The sequence below is a fragment of the Hydra vulgaris genome, chromosome 12 (genome assembly GCF_038396675.1).
Source record: "Hydra vulgaris chromosome 12, alternate assembly HydraT2T_AEP".
In the NCBI taxonomy this organism is placed as follows: Eukaryota; Metazoa; Cnidaria; class Hydrozoa; order Anthoathecata; family Hydridae; genus Hydra; species Hydra vulgaris.
In genome coordinates this window covers 77,388,547-77,408,781 of record NC_088931.1, presented here as the reverse complement: position 1 = coordinate 77,408,781, position 20,235 = coordinate 77,388,547, and the positions used below count along the sequence as shown (strand labels likewise).

Below are 20,235 nucleotides of genomic sequence, written 5' to 3'. Positions count from 1 at the left end.
TTAATAATATTAACAAAATTTTAAGTATAATATTAATAACAGGTATTATAAGAATAATAATTGTAATAATAAATAGTAACATTAGAAAAAAAATTGATGAAACAAAATCGAAAAATATAAAAAATTAATAATATAATAATGGGTATAATTATTATAATTGAGATAATATTTTATAATAATAAAGTTAATGATTGGTTAACTATGGTGCCACTCATACAGAAGTCTGATCAAAGAAGTGAAAATTTAAATTAAATTTCTTGTAAAACCAAATTGAAGCATATAAATGTAAATATTGGAATGTTTATATGTTATGATATTGAAGCATAACTTTATAAATCTAAAATATCGTAAACATCAAATATTATATAACATAAATTTTGGAAAGAATATTTATGTATTAAAATTATACGCTCTGTTAAGAATATTCTTTCAAAACAACTTTAGAAAGGTTTTGCTTTCTGATGTGGTTAATCGGTATAAATCGTAACGCACGCTACTCTCATTAAAATCTTAACGAATCGGTGGTTTTTAATGATGGGGAAAATAACACAATGATCCAGAGTATATTTTACAAAAATAAGAAACAAGTTTTGTTTTTAAAATATAACTTTTGCTTTACTATTTAAAATTGAAAACCATTAAAACGTGAAATTCAGAGAAATGGCACCTGCTAATATCTTATATTGTATTTTTTTATTTGTTTATACAATTTATTGTATTTTTGTTTCAATTTATTTACTATAACGATATCATTCCGTCTGAATCCGTGTGATTATCAGTTTTCAACATTATTTTTGGCGCCAATACTTTTTTAAGTGCTTTTTAGCTCAATTTATTAATGTTTTTTTTTTCATAACCTATTATGAATCCCTGACGTTATCATTTTCACAAGGTTTGCTATTCAAAGTATCCAGTTACATTGTCCTTCATTTGCGCTCAAAACTTTTATTTCTAATCATTCTACATTTTTTTTTTTTGTTATCTTTTTTACTTTTTTATTAGATTTCATTAGTTGGATTTCAACGTACTAATTTTTGAATATCGATTTTTTTCAGTGTCAATGTTCTATTTTTTCAGATTGCGGTGTTCTTAATTTTTTTAATAGCGTCGATTTAGTTTTTCTAAAATTAATTTTTGAAACTAAATATTCAATTGAAAGTTGGTAAAACCTTTCGATCGTAATCGTGTTTATATTATAAATAAAACTTTCTGTAAACAATATAACTAAGTATCAATTTTGACACACCTTATAAAGTTAATAATTTAAAAAATGTTTGACTTTATTACAAGCGTCGGTGAATCAGTTGGTTATAATCCTGTAAAAATTTCATGTCTAGCGTCCCGCTGAATTTTATGCATTAGTCATTATGCATTTTGAATATAATTTTTTTTTTTTTTAATTTTAAGTAAATGATTTTAATTTTATTTGCCTAATTTTTTGTTGTTGTTTGTTTGTTTGTTTTGATTTAAACTAAAGTTGTATCTTTTTATGATCTTGAAGTTTTTATTTATTTCCATAACGAATAAATTTCTGTTCTTTTTTTTTTTTTTTTTTTTTTTTACCATTAGACACAGTTCATACTTTGAGCTGTTACTGTGATGTTCTTGCCATTCGCCATCCTGAGAAAGGCGCTGTCCAGGTCTGCAAAAAGTATTTGTAATATTTTTATTCTCGCACACACACACACACACATACATGAAATCTTGTTAACTCATTCAACGACCTAAACGAAATAGTTTAACTTTATTTAGTAAAAAATTTATGGAAGGAAACAGTTCAAGTTCCAGTTATCTGTTAATATTTCATTTATGAGTTAACGCGTATTCAATTATATATATATATATATATATATATATATATATATATATATATATATATATATATATATATATATATATATATATATATATATATATATATACACACACACATACATACATACATGCATACATACATACATACATACATATATTTATGTATATAACACATACACATTATTCTAAAAGGTTTTGCCAGTTTAATGTTTGCTCTATTTGTTCCTTAACAATAGAAAGCTGCAGAACACTGTAGACGACCTGTCATTAATGCTGGCGACGGTGTTGGGGAACACCCTACTCAAGCGTTATTGGATATATTTACTATTCGTGAAGAAATTGGAACTGTCAATGGAATAACGGTGATTTACAAATGTTGATGCGTATTGTTTGTTTATGTGTTTCTGTATTTTGATTGAATGTTTTAAAATGTTTCGAAATAATTTTAAAAAAATGAAACTCAGCTGGTGATACAAAAATTTAAATTTTTAAGTTTTATCATTAAAAAAATTTTAAAGTTTATTGAACATAAGAGGCTTCTATAAATATTTGACTTGCACATATAAAGAAATTTTTCTTTAAAGCTATCAAATATTATTGACCCATTGTAGAATCCTGCTACCGCTGAAAACATGTGCAGTTTAAGTTAAACAACCTATTGTTCAGATTTTTTTTTTTATGTAGACTTTTGAGATACCTTTTTCAAACACACTCTATTCATATTATTGTTATCAATTAGTATGATACAATCGCTTAAAAGTCTTTAGAATTAAAGTTGCTTCAGCTTTGCAAATAATTTCGAGTAGTTTCTTTATATTTTGGGTGTATCCATAATAGAATACGTACTTATTCTTTCAAACACTTTTTTTTTTCGTTTTTTTCTTTAATGCATTACCTAAACATAATTATTTAAGGCTTTATAATTAAATCTTTTCTAATTTTTTCACTTGTCAGTAAAAATATTTATTAACCGTAGAAGATATTACTTGCCTGTAATTATAATTGAATATTTGTGTCCGTTTAATGACGCCATTTATAAAATAACTATTATCAAGAACAATGCAGAAAAATTCTTAAGCTATTTTTATCGTCTCGTCAATTTATATTAAGACTTGATTTTGAATCTTTGACAGCAGTCAAATCAGCGGGTTTGGCTTCTTCTTGAAGGAAACTATAACATTAACAATATGATAATAGCATATTTGAATTTTTTAGGTGAATATATGAATTTTTTAGATATATATATATATATATATATATATATATATATATATATATATATATATATATATATATATATATATATAATTTTAAAATGTATTCTACAAAATAGAGTGCTGAATTAGAGTGCCCAAAATAGAGTTCTTAATAGAACAGAGTAATTATAAATTAGTAGAAAATCACTTAACAAAAAAGTTTCATTAAACACTGTGTTTCATCAATAAAGACATTAAATATTCAAAAAGTTTCTGATATATATATATTTTTATATATATATATATATATATATATATATATATATATATATATATATATATCATAAATTTCTGATAAGTCTTTATTGATGAAACACAGTGTTAAATGAAAATTTTTTGTCAAGCGATTTTCAACTAATTTATAAAACAAATCATTTTATAGAGATCAAATATGTTTTAAGTTCATTGTAAAAAACCACGTGTTTTAATGTAAAAATGATTAACTAATTCTAAATTCAATATTTAGATGTTACCATAAATGTAATTGCAATTGTCTAGGGAAAAAAGGACCAATAATAATTATCTTTATTAATTTCTCATTTTTCCACGATCTCATATTGTCGTACGTAGCCATATTTTGCAAAATATATCTATTCAAAACTATATATTATCTATACTAAAATGTGAAGTCTCTAATTAATACTAGAGACTAGTTAATACTAGAGACTGCATTATTTAAATATATAATAAGTAAAAATTAAGTTTAAATTCAGGTTTTATTGAAAATAGATATTGAATATTAAATATTGTGCATTTGTATTATGCCTGCGTAACATCCATTGCATATATCAAATGACATCAGGGAGTGGCTAGTTTCGCACATATATCTTTTTATTTTGTTAATATATCGTTAAATCAAAGTATATTTAAAAAATGGTTTGTACGCTACCTTTTTTTATTGAATTTAAACTTATATCGTATAAACATATAAAACGTATTAACATAGTAAGCATATCTTATAACAAGAATATGACTTTTAAAGATTTTTTACATCTTTTTTTAAATTTTACTGATTAACATCAATTCTCGCTTATAAAACGTAATTTTATTTCTATTACTTTGCCGTTATTTAACGTCCAAAACAAAGCATACTCAAGAAGCAAATAAATATATATTTCTATTGATGCAGATCGATATCTTGTTTTAATTATTTTTTTACAGTAATACTATTTTCACTACAGCATTAACAAGGGAGGGGGGGGGATAAAATGACCTTTTATGCATTTATTATGCATGTACGCAGTGACATAACTTTAAATTCTGGACTTCTGTCACATTTTCAAAATAGACTCTTTTCCCTTCTCATTAGCCATAAATTACTTGACAAAAAAATCACTTTATAAATCATTAAACAATTTATTAGGATTAAAATTTAATTTAAGAATTTTTTTACTTATTTTGTAAATATAAACCCTTAGCATTAAGCTGAAATCGAATAAATATTTATTGATATAATTGTGAATAAATAGTGATATTACCTAAATTTTTGCATTTAATCATGCAAACAGGTTTTTATTTAATTTCCCTTACAATATTTGCAAATCGGTCAATGAGCTCAACATTTATAGTTTTGTCCTCAAAGCTTCAATACGTTCTTAGATTCCGAAAATAGTTATAAATAACTATTGTTTGTAAAATAACCTTTGGCTGTAGCCAAAAGTTTTGAAAAAGAGCCCCATTTTTATCCTACCCGACCCTCGCGGTTTACTCCACTGCATGCACACTAAATTTTGAACATTTTTGTTCATTCTTTTTATGATTTGCTAAAATTTTATATAAACGAGATATTTTCTAACATTTTCATTTTTTCTGTATTTTATTTCAGTAAACAGAAATTGTTTTTTGAATAACATAAACGGAATCAAGTTATCTTAAAATATTATTTTCTCACAAATATATATATATATATATTAATATTTTAATAACAAAAGGTGCTTAAGTAAAATCTAGAACTAAAAAATTTTTTTTTTTAATTAGATAACTATGGTTGGTGATTTAAAGAATGGCAGAACAGTGCATTCGTTAGCTCGTTTGTTAACTCTATATCGTGTTAATTTACAATATGTATCTCCTCCTTCTCTACAAATGCCGGATAAAATTAAAACTTACGTTGCAAAAAGAAACATTTTGCAGGTATTTTTTGATCTAATACTCTCTCTCTCTCACACACAAAAGAACTCTCAATAATGTTTTAATAAATTTAAAAACTCATTACTTAATTTATTCAGATAGAGCATTATGTTAGAGTTTACAGTATTCGTGTCAGAAGAGTGAGGGGGGGGGGAGGGGACTTTAAATTTAATACCTCTAATAAACCTCTAACCCGATATTTTTCCTTGCTGTTTACTTTAATATTTTCGAAACTCTTTGCCTTATAATTTCATATATATAATATAATTTAAAAGTCAATATTTAACTTTTCTTCTACATTTAAGTTTAATATTAGTGAAATAATTTTACCCAAAAAGTTTTTCCGATTTTTTTTTTTTTTTTAATTTTATATAGCAAGAATTTACGACAATAGAAGAAGCTTTGCCAAATACTGATGTATTGTATATGACTCGAATTCAAAAAGAACGTTTTGCTAATACGGAAGAATATAACAAGGTACATGGATTATATATCGTGACACCCAAACTGCTGACTAAAGCTAAAGAAAAAATGGTTGTTATGCATCCTTTACCTCGAGTAAACGAAATAAGGTAAAGACTTTTCAAATAACATATTTAAGAAATAGGTAAATTTAAAGCTTTTAACACGAGGTGTAAAAACATTTTTTCTTTTAGTCAATTTTTCAGAATTTGACTTATTATTATTTGATTTATATATATATATATATATATATATATATATATATATATATATATATATATATATATATATATATATATACACACACACACACACACACATACATACATATATATATGATGTATATATGTATGTATGTATGTATGTATATGTATGATGTATATGTGTGTATGTATATATATAGATTTTCTTATTTAATCAAAAAAGGCTAGTTTTGGAAATCTGACTGATATAAAGAACCCCTTTACACCTCGCTTTAATATAATTTCTGTTTAGTTAAATATTCTTTTTTATTTTTATTTCAAATTTTTATTTACTAGCGTGGAAGTGGATACAGATCCTAGAGCAGCATATTTTCGGCAAATGGAATGCGGAATGTACATTCGAATGGCTTTACTATGTATGTTAACGGGTCGGTATTGACAGTTCAATTAGATAACGCGCCTACTTCTAGTATAGCTTATGAAGATTAGTTTTTAATTTACTGGGTGTTTTTTTATGTAATGTTTTTTTTTACTAGTTTTACAAATTCTCATTGTTAATTTTTGTAGTCAGTCGCCCGAAAAAACCTCCTCAATTTAATAACCTATAACGACTCTTATTGTTATTTGCGGAGTTTCCCCATAACTAGAATAGCTCACGTGTCAATAATAAAAAGACTATTGCGAAATACAAAGTCATTCGAATTTAAATTATTATATGATATTCTAAAATGTTTCTAAGAAAAGATGTTATAATTTAAAGTTTATGTTTTTAAAAGATAAGATTTAGGTGATTTAATTTATCTATGAAAGCCGATCTATGAAAGACGCAACGGATTTTCATAGATATGATTGGCCTGAAAAAATGATCTAAGACATAGACGGGGGTAATTTTGTTTGTATAAATGTGTACATAATAGCTGTGGATAAATTAACATTTGTATAAAATATTTTGCTCAAGGTGAAGCTGCTCACTTGAAGATTTATTGCTTAAAATGTGTATTTAAAGAAAATATAATTATTTTTAAAACATTGTGTTGTTATACTATAAGTTGTCGTCAGTATCACGCCCGTTTTTTATTTATTTTTGTTATAAGTTACGTCAGTTTCTAGTTACCCTGTAATTTGCGCTGCAAATTTTTAAAGAACCAAGTGCGTAAAGGAAGCAACTTGAAGCTGTGTAAACTATTAGTAAGTAAACTAATTTATTTATTTATTAGTAAACGTAACTATATTCACATGTTTGTGGCTTGAAATTTTTTTTCTGTTCTAAAAAGACTTTATAAAGCTAACAACAATGCAAAGATTTTTAAAATAATATTCTATTATGCATTCGATAAAACTTTTAAAGCATTGATTTTTTTTTTCGATTTTGCGCGTGTGTTTTTTATCACTTAAGAAAACAAATTAAACTCAAATATTTTTTCAAATAAATTTTTAAATTAAGTAAGCTTAAAAAAAAAGATAAACATAAATAAATTTTAATTCTTTATAAAAGGTTTAATTTTTATGAAGATCTTCTAAGAACATCATTAATATCAATTTTTTTTCAACATTTTTTTGTATTACTAATTTTTTTAAATTGATTTGTCTTGTTAGATTTTTATTAATTTCTATTTATAATTTCTAATTATTGTGCAAACATTATAAAATAACATAATTGCGGTTAGAAAGTTATGCATGTTTGAAAGAACTAAGCTATTTGTATAAGTTATTTTAATTTCCCCAAATGACAAATATTAAATTTGTTTATGTTTTCCATTATCCAATAGCATTTTTAGCGGCTTCAGATAAAATGCTATCTGGGGAATATAAAAAAGGTTTTTCTTAACTGCGTTTTAAATCTAATAGAGTTTAGTTAACAGAAGTTTAATTATTTTTTGTTTATTTTATTTCTGCAGGTATTCTTTTGATATGACTGGTTCAAATTGGTGTACACATGATATATTACCTACCGACGAAATACTACTTCATAAGTCAATATTAGACACATCTAGTCCTAGCGACGATGTATGGAAGAAGTTTCTTACTCCTCCTAGCTCTCCTCAAAGTATTGGAGAGTCTTCAGAGAGTGAAGAAACTACTGATTCATTTGACACTTGTGCTCGACTTCAATACGTTTGCGATAACCTTGATATAGGTTTAGAATTAACAACTCGTTGCGCTAATTCTTTTAATTTAGGCTCGAAACTGATATCTGATTGTATGTGGTCAGGAGTTCTACCTGATTTATCTAAGATTCAATCGAAAGAGAAATTCATGTGCACGAGAAAGTTGACATTAGATGCAGAAGACCTATATCCTTCACCTTGTCCTAGTCCGCTTTCAAACATGAACAGTTCAACTAGTGTTCCCGACTGTCCTTCAACAAGCGAATGTGTGGATCCAACCGCTGTCTTTCCTTTAACAAGCAATAATGAGTTCTTGTTTTGTCCTACGGATACAGGTATTATTTGTTGGAAACTAATGTTTTAGCGTTGTAATTTATTTTTCGTTAAATTTAAAATTTTGCTAACTTAGTATTTTTGTTATAGATGAAGAAATAGACGTTGTAACCATAGATTCAAAGCCAATTAACATAGTTGGTTTGAAACGTCAAAGTTCTACCTCGATTGTTTACACAAAAATTCAAACAACTTCTGTTTTAAAAAGGACTAGAAGCTCTCCAGCTAAATTACGTAGTGACCGGCTCATGCGTAAATCAACGTTAATTGATGATTTAGATCCTACTTCACGTCGTGCATCTCACAATGTCCTTGAGAGAAAACGAAGAATTGATTTAAAAAGAAGCTTCGAAAAACTAAGAGAATGTGTTCCTAATCTTGAACGTGAAGAGAAGGCTCCTAAAGTAGTCGTTTTGAAAAAAGCCTTAATGTATATATTGGCTTTAAAAACAGAAGAAAAAGAGCTGACAGAACAAAAGCGGACTTTGCAAAAAGAAAACGATGAATTAAACTCTAAGCTTAAAAAAATACTTTTTAAATAATTTTTTTTATTTTTGAAATTCATAAAAAAGAAATGTATATATTTTATAATGCGACACTTGAGCATGCTGTACATCTTTAGCATGTTTGTCGATAAACGATTCTTAAACACTTTAAATCCTCAGGTGTTAAAGTTGGTGGTATAATTGTCGTAAATAACACCTGTTCTTCGATATTAGCTGTTGCGTGCGAGCACTGCAACTTACAGTTGTTTGTATAATAAAAAAGAATAATTTATTTTATATTTGACTATTTTTTTAAACATTGTGCTAAGTTTGATTTCCCGCCTATCCTGGGTGTTCCCCGCTTTTTGCCTCATGCTTTTAACGAGTTTTAATTTTCTTCTGTAAAATTGTATTAAATTTAAATCGAGCGTAGATCGAATCTTTTAATTACAATGTGTTGGTATCTATAGAATTTCTAGCCAATCTAACTCGCTTTTATTTAAATGCTGAAAAATTTATTAAGTATATAAAAAGCAAGTAATTAAATTGGTACTTAAATGCGCTCTTTAAAATGTGAATAAAATAAAAGGTATATCCTTAGAATCAGTTAAAATCAGGGAACTAAGTAATGTTTATAGTTGTTAACTGTAGTTGAGGATATAGGTATGCATTTAAATAAGTGCTTTTAAATATGGTTTTAAATTTTACAAAAGTAATTCTTGATTTGTGTTCGAGGATGACTTTTTATTGCACAATAAGAATGTTGAATCGAACTAAAAGAAAGAAAGAATTCACTTCGCGCGTTAATTGTCTTTCATTTTGTTCGATTTTTATTTAAGAACTAAAAAACTTTACGGGCTTTAAAATACAATTTTATTTACAGCTTTTCTAAGTTTCTTTCTAGATAACGCCTTTTCACTAATCGTGTTCAACATTCGGAAAATATTATTTAGTATACACGATATCTTTATTTTTTTCTTAGTTTTTCTTTTATAAAGATATTAAATGAGTAAAAAGAAAAACTTTAATTGATAATTTTACTTTAGTAGTTGCAATGCAAATTTAATTGCATTTTTGCGTCATTTCGAAAAAATATTTTTATAATTAAAATATCCACTTTAACTACATTTTATCAATATTTCTAGATTTTATAATCAAATATGTGATCAATTTAAAAAAGTGTGTTAAATCATAATCCGTAAGAGACCTGAGTAAAAAATATATGATAAAACTTTTTTATTAAAAAGATTTTTTTTATGGACATCACAAATCTAAAGGCAAATTAAACGCTATATTCTTTTTTGATTGGATTCTAAAGAATATAAAAGTATACGTATAATAACGATTTAATCTTGATTGTTTCGAAAAAAACATTGTTGCGTTTTTTGTTTTTGTCGATGCTTTATATCTATTTATGAAAAAGACACTTCGGCAATTTTACGTTGAGCGCAATTAATTTTTCAAACCTGCGACGAAGTTTTTCTAATCAAATTTCCTAAAAATAAAAAGATTAACAGTTGCAATCAAAATACGCACGCATTGGGATGAACATTTTTTTTCATAAGAGTGCAATGATTTTTATCGTGTAAATCAGAAGATTTATTTGAAATAATGCTTTTAACGGCATGCTAAATATAGATTTAGATTAAAAATTAACCACACCATTGTTAAAAACCTTTATACCTTCCAATGTATGTAAGGGTCCATTTTTTGGAATAGCAATAAGTAAGGATCAATTGATTGTTTTTCTTTAAAAAAAAATTTAATTAGATCTTCGTTCATTAAAAGTATAGCTAATCGAGAAGATATTAAAAAACATTTAACCAGGAATTTTAAGTTTGCAACATTTATACAAATAATTCTAAAAAAAAATCATACTAATCATATTTCCAAAAATCAGACATTAAAATTCCGTTATGAGATTTTCATATTTGTGTATATACATATTTTATATATACATTATATATATATATATATATATATATATATATATATATATATATATATATATATATATATATATATATATATACATATATATATATATATATATATATATACATACACACATACATGCATATATATATATATATATATATATACATACATGCATATGTATATATATATATAAAATTTTTTTAAACTATCATACTTTGTAGGTAAAAGTCAAAAACGAATTAAATGATCATTCTAACCCTGACGATTCAATGGGTGTGCGTGTGTAGGGTATCATAACCCCGCACCATCTCTCAAAAGAAGGCAATTTTCTAATTATAATTGTTTTTTTACAAATATTTATATTTAGAAAGCAGTCGGGTCTTTTTAAAGGATTTGCCTCCGCCCCCCTCTTTATTTGATTCCTAGAATCGCCCCTGACTCTAATTTTCAAAAATTTGTGTTCTACAAAAAAAGATTTGAAGGCTATTTTTCAAGAAACGGTATAATATTTCACAAAAATACATAATGGATGTCAGGGCCGACAACGCCAGGGGGCCAGGGCTCGTGCCCCTTACTTTCTTTCTAAAAAACTTTTTTTTTGGGGGGGGGGGGATTCTAGTCTATAGGACTTTTTTTTAAAATTGAAGATTGTGGCCCTCTACTTCGAAACCCTTGTCGTCGGCCATGATGTAAATTCAACATATAATATAAATATAACCTTAATTATGTATATTAAACAAACGTTTTTTTAAAGCAAACTTATTTCAAATACAACTTATAATCAGAAATGTACTTAACATCTAACGTTTTTTATTTTTAACATAAGGTTCGGAAAAAGCATTAGCTGAAATGGAACGTCATCTTATCAATTGCGTTTCTTTTGGTAAACACCTGTTGAAGAAGAAAAAGTTACTTAAAAAATGAAGCAAACAAAGTAGTAAAAAAAAAAAGTTCATTCAACGTTAGTAACTTATCATTAGTCTGAGAAATTAGTTTATTTATTTACTCGAAATATTTGCCATTTCAAGGAATACCACAATTAGGTAATAAAATGGCATGCAAAATAAAAATTTTGGTGTGCATTGTCGAGGTCACATTTGGAGCCCTTTGTTACGGCTTAGGGTTTATTAAGAGGCATTTGCTTGGACTATTAAATATTGTACTGAGTATTATCTGTGCTTTGAGTCAAGTTGTTGAACAAATTTAAAAGACTTTTTTTTTTCTTTTTTTTTTTCAGTCACCACAATCTTTTCACAGTGCCCCTATGTGGACTTTACAAGTTTAAAATAGAATAAGATTGTTAAAAATACTATGTACAGTTCCAATATAATAAAAAGATAAAAAACTTTCATAAATATTTACATTTAAAGAAAGAAAGTAAATAGTATCAATATAATTTTAACGATAGTCATTTAAAATACTGACAAATTATTTTAAAGATAAAAATAAGAGACAATCAAACAAAAAAATAAAAATAGAAAAAACTAAGAATAATGGAATTCGATGTTCATTTAGAAAAATTAAAAAATTATTTATAATGTTTAAAAATTTCATTTTTTATTAGAAACTTAAAGGACTTAAGTGATTTTACCGTATTTAAATGTTTAGTTTTTTGAAATGTGTTCCATAGTTTCGGTCCACGGTATGCTATTCCATATTCAGAATACTTGCTCCTAATTCTAGGCAATTTATAAGTATTCCATTGATTTATTCTAAGAGAGTAATTATTGTTAACATTTTTCGTAAATTTATTATTAAAGGTTTTTGGAATCAGGCTGTTATTATATTTATACATAAAAATTAAGTGTTTGTAAATATTAACTTCATATATACTCATCATTTGCATGTCTTTCATTAGTGGTTTTGCATGTTCATATTTTTTTTTCTTATATATAAGTCTGCATGCATGTTTTTGTAGAGAAAATATTTTTTTAAGTTTTGTTGGTTGAGTACTAGCCCATGTAATATTGGAATAGTAAATAAAACAATGTACATCAAACCAATTGTTTTACTAATTTTTGTTTGAATATAATTTATGTGAGGAAGCCATGATAAATTTTTATAAATAAAAATTCCTAAGAATTTTATTGCCTCATTTTTTTGGATTAGTTTATCATCTAAAATTAAATTTGGTAATTTTAAGGGAAGGTTTTCCTGTTGTGATTTTTTATGGAATAGAGTATACTTTGTTTTATCTACTTTGAGTGACAGTTTATTAGCCTTAAACCATTCACTGACATTCCTTAATTCATAGTTCATGTCAGAGTAAAGTTGCCTAATGTCACTGTTCGATAAGAAAAGATTTGTGTCGTCAGCAAACATTATCGCGTTAAGTTTTGCTGAAGCATTATGCAAATCGTTTACATAGATTAAGAACAGCAAGGGATCAAGAATTGACCCTTGCGGAACTCCACACATAATTTTTAGTTCACCTGATTCCTTATTAATAACATATTGTTTTCTTTCAGCGAGGTAGCTTTTTAACCAATCATAGATTTTATTTATTACTCCATAGTGTTTAATTTTTTCTAAAAGAATGAGGTGATCAACCGTATCAAATGCTTTTGATAGGTCAATAAATAATCCTAGAGTAAAGTTATTGTTTTCGAATCCTTTAGTAATTTGGTCTACTATTTCAATTATTGCGTGTTCAGTTGAATGGGTTTTTCGAAAACCAAACTGTTTTGTGTAAAATAAATTATTTTCATTAAAATGTTTATAAATTCTATTATAGATTACACGTTCAAATATTTTGGAAAATACAGAAAGTACTGATACAGGTCTATAATTAGAGATTTCTGATTGATCATTGTTTTTGTAAATTGGGCATACTTTTGCCAACTTTAGTGCTTCAGGGAAAATACCTTTATTAATTGAAAGTTTTATAATATGAATCAAAGGTCTGAAAATGTAATTTTTGTTTAAAAAAACTATATTACTCGAAACGTCATCAAAGCCAGGTGATTTATTTTTTTAAGAAAAGAAAAGGCTGTTTCATATTCTTTAAGAGAAAAGTCGCTATCGTGAAGTATTACGTCATTTAACGATTTAAGATATAATTGAAATGAGTTGGGTGTGGTTATAATTTTTTTAGCAAGGTTCGGGCCAATATTTGTTAAGTATTTATTTAACTCATTCGAGATTTTTAAAGGACAATAAATAACAGTTTTATTGATATTTATTCTTTGAGGCAGTAAAGCCGTAGTTATTTTGTTTCCATTATATTATTAATTACATCCCGTGTTTTTTTTACATCGAATTTGTTTTTTGTAAGTTCTTCACTATAATATTTTTTTTAGCTTTCATGAGAAGATTTTCGTAAAACCGTTTATATTTTTTGCATATCTTTTCATTATCTTCACTTCTGTCTTTCAAAAATTTATTGTAAAGTTTTTGTTTATTTTTTGAACATTTTATTAGAGTTTTCTTCATCCAAGGATTTAGTATTGTTTTTTTTTTTAATTATTTTTAATTCATATGGGCAGGTTTTGTTATATATATCAAGAAATGTTTGTAGAAAAATATTAAAAGCTTCATCTGTATTATCACATTTAAAAACCTGATTCCACGTCTCTTGCTTTAGTTTATTAGAAAGATTATTTTTATTAATTGTTGATAGGTTGCGTTTTTTTAGAGTTATAGTTTTAGAATCCCCTTTGGATGTGACATTTAAAAGATTTATTTTAATGTATATTGGGGAGTGATCACTAATGTCAGTTAAAAAAATAAACGTCTCAAATGACGTTTCTATATAATTATTAATAAAAATATTATCGATTGCAGTTGCAGAGCTTTTTGTTATCCTAGTTGGTTTATTTATAACTGGTAAAATATTATATTTAAAAAGCATATCAAAAAAAGATTTTGTTTTTGGAAATTTTTTATAAGTCAGAGCGTTCAAATTTATGTCACCAGCAATATACAAACTTTTTTTTTCTTTATTTGTTTTTAGGACCGTATTTTTAATAAGTTCTTCAAAACATTCAATTTTACCACTCGGCGGTCGGTATACGCACCCAATTACAATGTTTTTGTTTTTGTCACTAATTATTTCAATGAATAGACTTTCATAATTAAGATTTGATGAGCATAATTTATTTTTTATTTTGTATGAGTATAACTCTAAAACATATATACCAACGCCTCCTCCGTTTTTATTACTTCCTCGCGGTTGACTAATTAGCTTATAATTAGGTAATTTGTAATTAGAATTAGAATCAAGTGTATTTTCATGCCAAGTCTCTGTAAGGGATATGATCTCAAACGTGTAATTTATAATATTTAAAAATTCCTTAAACTTGTCAAAGTTTTGATTTATGCTCCTAATATTTACATGTAATATAGAAAATGAATTTATTTCTTTTTCCCCCTTAAATTCATAAGGATCAAAATACGGTGTTTTCATTAAATTCCTTTGAATTTCTTGAAAAATATTTTTGTTATTTAATAAATTGTCTTCAAAAGGGTCAAAATTTATATTTTCAAAACCTTGTTCAAAAACATTATTCGAATCCATTTTTAAATATAGTAAATATGAAAAAATTTAACTATTAATATATTAATAAATAAACTATTCACCTTGAAATATTAAACTTTCTGTTCTTTCAGAGTTTTTTTGTTGAAATTCATGGACAATTAGTTTATTGTACACAACTTTAGCATAATAACCATTTTGTCTATGAATTTTCGCCTTAGCGAATAACTCTTTTCGAACTTTTCTAGTTGTACTACAATAATCTTCATTAATAAAAAAATTGGTACCTTTTAGCTTTGATGCATTATCAGTGATCGTTTTTTTGTCCTCGTAGTCATGCAGTTTCATAACAATTGTTCGTTCGCGATTCTCGTTTGAAACTCCCACTCTATGCGCTTGTTCTATTTTGATTTCTCTTTTGATATTAGGATTTTCAGCAAATAATTTCCTTACTTTTTCTTTGGTTTTTTCCCAATCTTTTTCATCTTTACTCTCAGGCAAACCATCAATACGCAAATTGTTCCTTCGATTTCGATCCTCTGCATCAACAGATTTTAGCTTTAGGTCGTTGTTGTCTGTCGAAATTTTTCCCTGTATTATCTTTACGCTGGGTAACTCTTCTTTAACTTTACTAATTTTTTCATTTACACTTTTAACTTTATCGTCGCAGGCATCTCCAACGAATGTCAAGCCAGCTTTGATATCTTCAAGATCTTATCTTACTTCTTGAATGCTTTTTTGAACTGAATCAAACTTTATATTAATCATTTTAACTGTTTCTGTAAAGGACGACAATATCGTCTCTTTTTGTAAGTTTAGTAGTTCTCTTACCAAACAACATCAGCATTGCTCATTTTAATTTAATTTTGATAAAAAAATTCCGATTTTAAAGATAATTAAATACTAAAAACTCAGAAATACTAAGACTATTTTTTATTATTTCTTACGCTGCTAAAACACGTCTGTTCATAAAGAAAGCATGCCGCAAAAAAAAGGCTGAAGTACCAAAAAGTATAAAACACAAACTATCATCATAACCAAGTTCTCTATTATTTAAGTTATCATTCCTCGGTGTAGGTAAGGCAATTTTAAAATATTTTTTAGCGTCTGTATGATATTTTGTTGACTACGACATATTTCCGTTAAATGATCAGGTCTGTGAGTTATAAAAAGTTAAAAAAAATTAAAAAACATGAAACATAAATGGTAATAGCGAAAAACACGGACCGAAGATTTTTTTTTTCTTTTTAAATCTTCTTAAAATCAAGCATGTCCAAATTTGTATAAGATTTTAATTAAATGCGTTGTTTAGGTAGAATGAACATCATAGTTTAATAATATGATCTGTTCTGATCGTCTCTTTCTTGCTCTGTTTTTCAACATTCACCCTTAGGTGCTTCTGATCATGGTTTGATATCTCTAAAACTCTTATCTCACACTTCTTCATCATCAGAATTCCTTTTTCATCTTACCTCTTACAACTACGTTAAAGCTGACTGAGACTCCTGCTGACAAATGTGCTTATCAGTGTCTTGTTTTCCAGATTGCTGGAAAGCGGCATCTGTTATCCCTATTTTCAAAAATTCTGGAGAGCAATCTGACTCGTCAAACTACTTAACCATTAGTCTTCATATATTAGTCTCTACCATAAGCAAGGTTTTTGAGTCTAATTAACCAACACTTAATCTCTCATCTTGAATCTAATAACTTACTTTCTGATCATCAATATGGATTTCGGTCTTCTCGTTCTACTGCTAATTTGTTAATGGTTATAACTGATTTTATCGCGCATTAGATAGACGTGGAGAGACTATGGCTATCGCTCTTGACCTTTTTAAAGCTTTTGATAAGGTTTGGCATGCTGGTCTTTTTCATAAGCTCTACACTTTCTTACTCCGGATTTTATTCTTTATCTCTATAAATTTCAAATCCGTTTTTTTATGGAATACTGTTGCCATATCTTGGACGGATCTTTTAATGGTGTCCTTTCTCTTTTAGACAAGGTGGATTGTATACATAGTTTGACCTGCTCTTTCAGTCAAACTCCAACCATTATCACATTGTCGTAATGTTATTTCTCTTTTCTATAAATACTATAATGGGCACTGCCCTAAAGTACTTGCGTCTCTTGTGCCATCTACTAAAATTCATTCTTGTCATTCAATTAAGTTTGATTCTTTTACTTTGACTGTTTTTAAGTGCTCCGAAAATTCTTATTCGTCTAGTTTTTTTCCTCGAACATCAATCCTTTGGAATTAGCTTCCTTCATCTTGTTTTCCTGATTCATATAGTTTGCAATTTTTTAAGTTGTCTCTTAATCGTTATCTTGCTCTATAAATTTCCTCTTCTCACTTCCAGTAATTTCTAACTTTAATAGTGGTTGCTTGCAGCCTTGTTGGAAGTGAAAATGTTGAAAAAAGAAAGAAAAAAAAAAATACCGTAAAGCAATCGACAGATTTTAAGGACTCTTTTTATTTCTAGAATCACATTTAATAAATAAGTTAAATAAAATTAACCAATAATTTAGGTTCGCCTATATTATATTATCCTTTAAATACAGTTCACACCCATTAGCAGAAGAAAAAAATTACTCTGACAAGCTCCAGAAAAACCCTTTGGTGGAAGCAGTTTTGACACTTTCTTGATCTCAAAACTATAAAAACTGAAATCATCCATCACCGTCCGTGGAAGAAATTTCATTTTTAAAATTTTTGGCACTTTTACAGCAGCAGCTTTTACAGCCTTAAATTTTCAAATTGTAAACAATTAAAAACGTATAATCTGGTTAGAGAAACTAGTTAGAATCTAAAACTGCAAAAAATTTCATTTTTACTAAATCTGAGAATAAGCAATTGTTAATGACTCACATTGCTCTTTTGTTACGTTAACTTTAGATATTCAGAGTAAAATTTATGATCATTAATTGAATATTGTTTGTAACTTCCATGCTGTAAGTTAACGAAGATTAAAATATAATTTTTAATTTTGAATCTATATAGTTTTACCAAATCCAGGAAACAGCAACTATCATTTTTAAATTTATGCTATTATTTAAATTTTGAACTGTGTACTTAAAAAATCTACATTTCAGCATTGTTATAGAAAAAAAGAATAATTTTTTCAGTTCCTAAACCTAAATTGAAGCAAAAAAATGCCAAATCAAGTCAAATTACACAATGACTGCAGAAAAACCGTCTGTTTTTTCTGCATGAAAAAGATCTCAAGGTGTTGTGTTATTTTTTCGTTTTTCTTTAATACTTCGATTTATTTATAAAACATTTATTTCTTTATTTGAATATTTAACATAAAATTCTTTTGATATACATTATCTGATGAGCTTTACGTAATGTTTTCAGAGTTCTTACAAAATCTATGATGGATGATGTGTTGAGCATACTTTCACCAAGTCTTAATTTTGCTGACAACAGAATGCCTCTTGGAATATGTGATACTTGCCGAATCACCATAGGAAAGAAGAAGAATGGAGCAGAAGTCAATTTACCACCTCTTTTTGACTTCACATCTGTCAAAGTTCGACCTTCAACAAGAGACAACAACTGTTACTGCCTAATCTGCCATATTGGTCGAATGAAAGTTTTTGAAAAACACCCAATTGAAGATCAAGAAAAATTGGAAACAGGTCAAACTCAAAGAAGATACTCAGACTGCCTCTAGATTATTGGAAAAGGCATCTCACACAACTGCAACACATTCAAATTTCGAGAAAATATGAGATAACCAGCCATCACGGATTCTAAAGTCTCTGAGCAAATTGCATCCACTATTGTTGCAGCCAAAGAATCCTCTCCATATGGGACAATAAGACTGTCTCATGCAGGTGGTGGTTGCCCCCTACCACTAACTAAAGGTAATTTAACTATCTTTCAATTAGTGAAACATAAATTAGACTTTTAGCAAAGTCAACTGAGTGAGACAGTTGCTTTTTGCTTGAGTTAAAATAGTTTAATGGCATAACTATGAATCTGAAATTGTAATACAATCAAAACAATAATGTAATGTAATGATAACTTTCAGGTTCAACAAGAGCAATAAGACTCTTGGTGATTATCCTATTTTGAGCACTCAGGTCTTGTGCAATGCAAGTTAACACAGGCCTGTCAAACATAAACATAAAGAAGCTTGCTTCAACCATCCATCACATGTCCAAGAGTCAGATTTTGGAGCCTTACTTCCATAAAAAAATTTTGTGATGCAGGAAAGCAACTCAAAGATCATTTCATCCAAATAAAAATTGAGGTCAGTAGTGATAAGTTGCAGAAACGTCAACAAATTGTTGTGCATTGCAAAGATCTTGCAGATCTCCTCAATGATATTCTGTTGAAAAGACAAATCTATGCATCACACATTGTAAAGATTGGTTTGAGTCGACCTCCTTCTCTCAACAGATTTGAAGTTAGCCAACATTGTTTGCGGCCTTCAGTCACATGCCAGCTATCACCTTTGCACATGGTGTGATGCCTCTCACAAGAGTTTAGCCCAATGTGGCACCCCTTGAGCATTTGGACGATGCTCACGATTTGAAGAAAGCTAAGCTATTCAAAAATGTTGTCAACTTGCCACTTCTAAATGTACCAAACAGCACACTTGTCTTGGACGTCATTCCACCAATGGAACTCCACTTACTTCTGGGTGTTGTAAACCATCTTTACAACATTCTAAGGGAGTCTTGGCCAAAAGTCTCAGCTTGGCTAAATGATCTACATATCACAGCCTTTTTATGGTGGTTAGTCTGCTGGCAATGAATGCAGGAAAATGCTGAAGAATGTGAATCTTCTTCAGAGAATGGCAGAACAAGATTTCGCATTTGACATCTTTGATGTAATTGACATTCTGTGAAAATTTGATTCTGTTGTTTCTGGATGCTTTGGAAACAAATTAGAACCTGACTATGTAGAAAGAACTGATGAATTTCACACTGCATACTTGTCTCTGACAAGTGGAAGCATTACTCCACAGGTTGATGCAGTATTTTTCCACGTGAAAGAGTTCATTGAAAAACAAAGGGAACCA

The 20,235-nt window shown here is 27.6% G+C and overlaps 3 protein-coding genes across 3 annotated transcripts in view; 2 read left to right on the top strand and 1 right to left on the bottom strand.

The window, feature by feature from the left end:
* The window catches only part of cad (carbamoyl-phosphate synthetase/aspartate transcarbamoylase/dihydroorotase), an 83,665-nt gene extending 77,362 nt beyond the window's left edge, over positions 1-6,303 (top strand). The window contains 5 exon segments of the mRNA NM_001280939.1: positions 1,570-1,640; positions 2,052-2,177; positions 5,049-5,204; positions 5,577-5,773; positions 6,203-6,303. Of these exon segments, the coding sequence (NP_001267868.1) occupies positions 1,570-1,640; positions 2,052-2,177; positions 5,049-5,204; positions 5,577-5,773; positions 6,203-6,303 (651 nt within the window).
* Positions 6,304-7,777: 1,474 nt separating this feature from the next.
* On the top strand, positions 7,778-8,849 carry myc2 (myc proto-oncogene protein 2). Its single transcript, NM_001280934.1, is given in 2 exon segments — positions 7,778-8,309; positions 8,398-8,849. Coding segments are annotated over 2 exon segments (984 nt in total).
* A 6,451-nt stretch (positions 8,850-15,300) lies between these two features.
* Positions 15,301-17,904, bottom strand: LOC136088368 (uncharacterized). Its single transcript, XM_065812070.1, has 2 exons — positions 17,796-17,904; positions 15,301-15,908 (listed from the first exon to the last, which is right to left on the bottom strand). Exons 1-2 carry the CDS (start codon positions 17,902-17,904, stop codon positions 15,301-15,303), a joined length of 717 nt encoding a protein of 238 aa, XP_065668142.1.
* Between the last annotated feature and the right edge of the window lie 2,331 nt (positions 17,905-20,235).

Bases quoted from the DNA above. Each gene is read 5' to 3' on its own strand.
- LOC136088368 (XM_065812070.1), bottom strand. From the start codon at position 17,904: ATGAAATTTCTTCCACGGACGGTGATGGATGATTTCAGTTTTTATAGT. The intron at 15,909-17,795 runs GTAATTTTTTTC...AAGATCTTGAAG, and splicing joins TTTTTCTGGAGCTTGTCAGA to ATATCAAAGCTGGCTTGACA.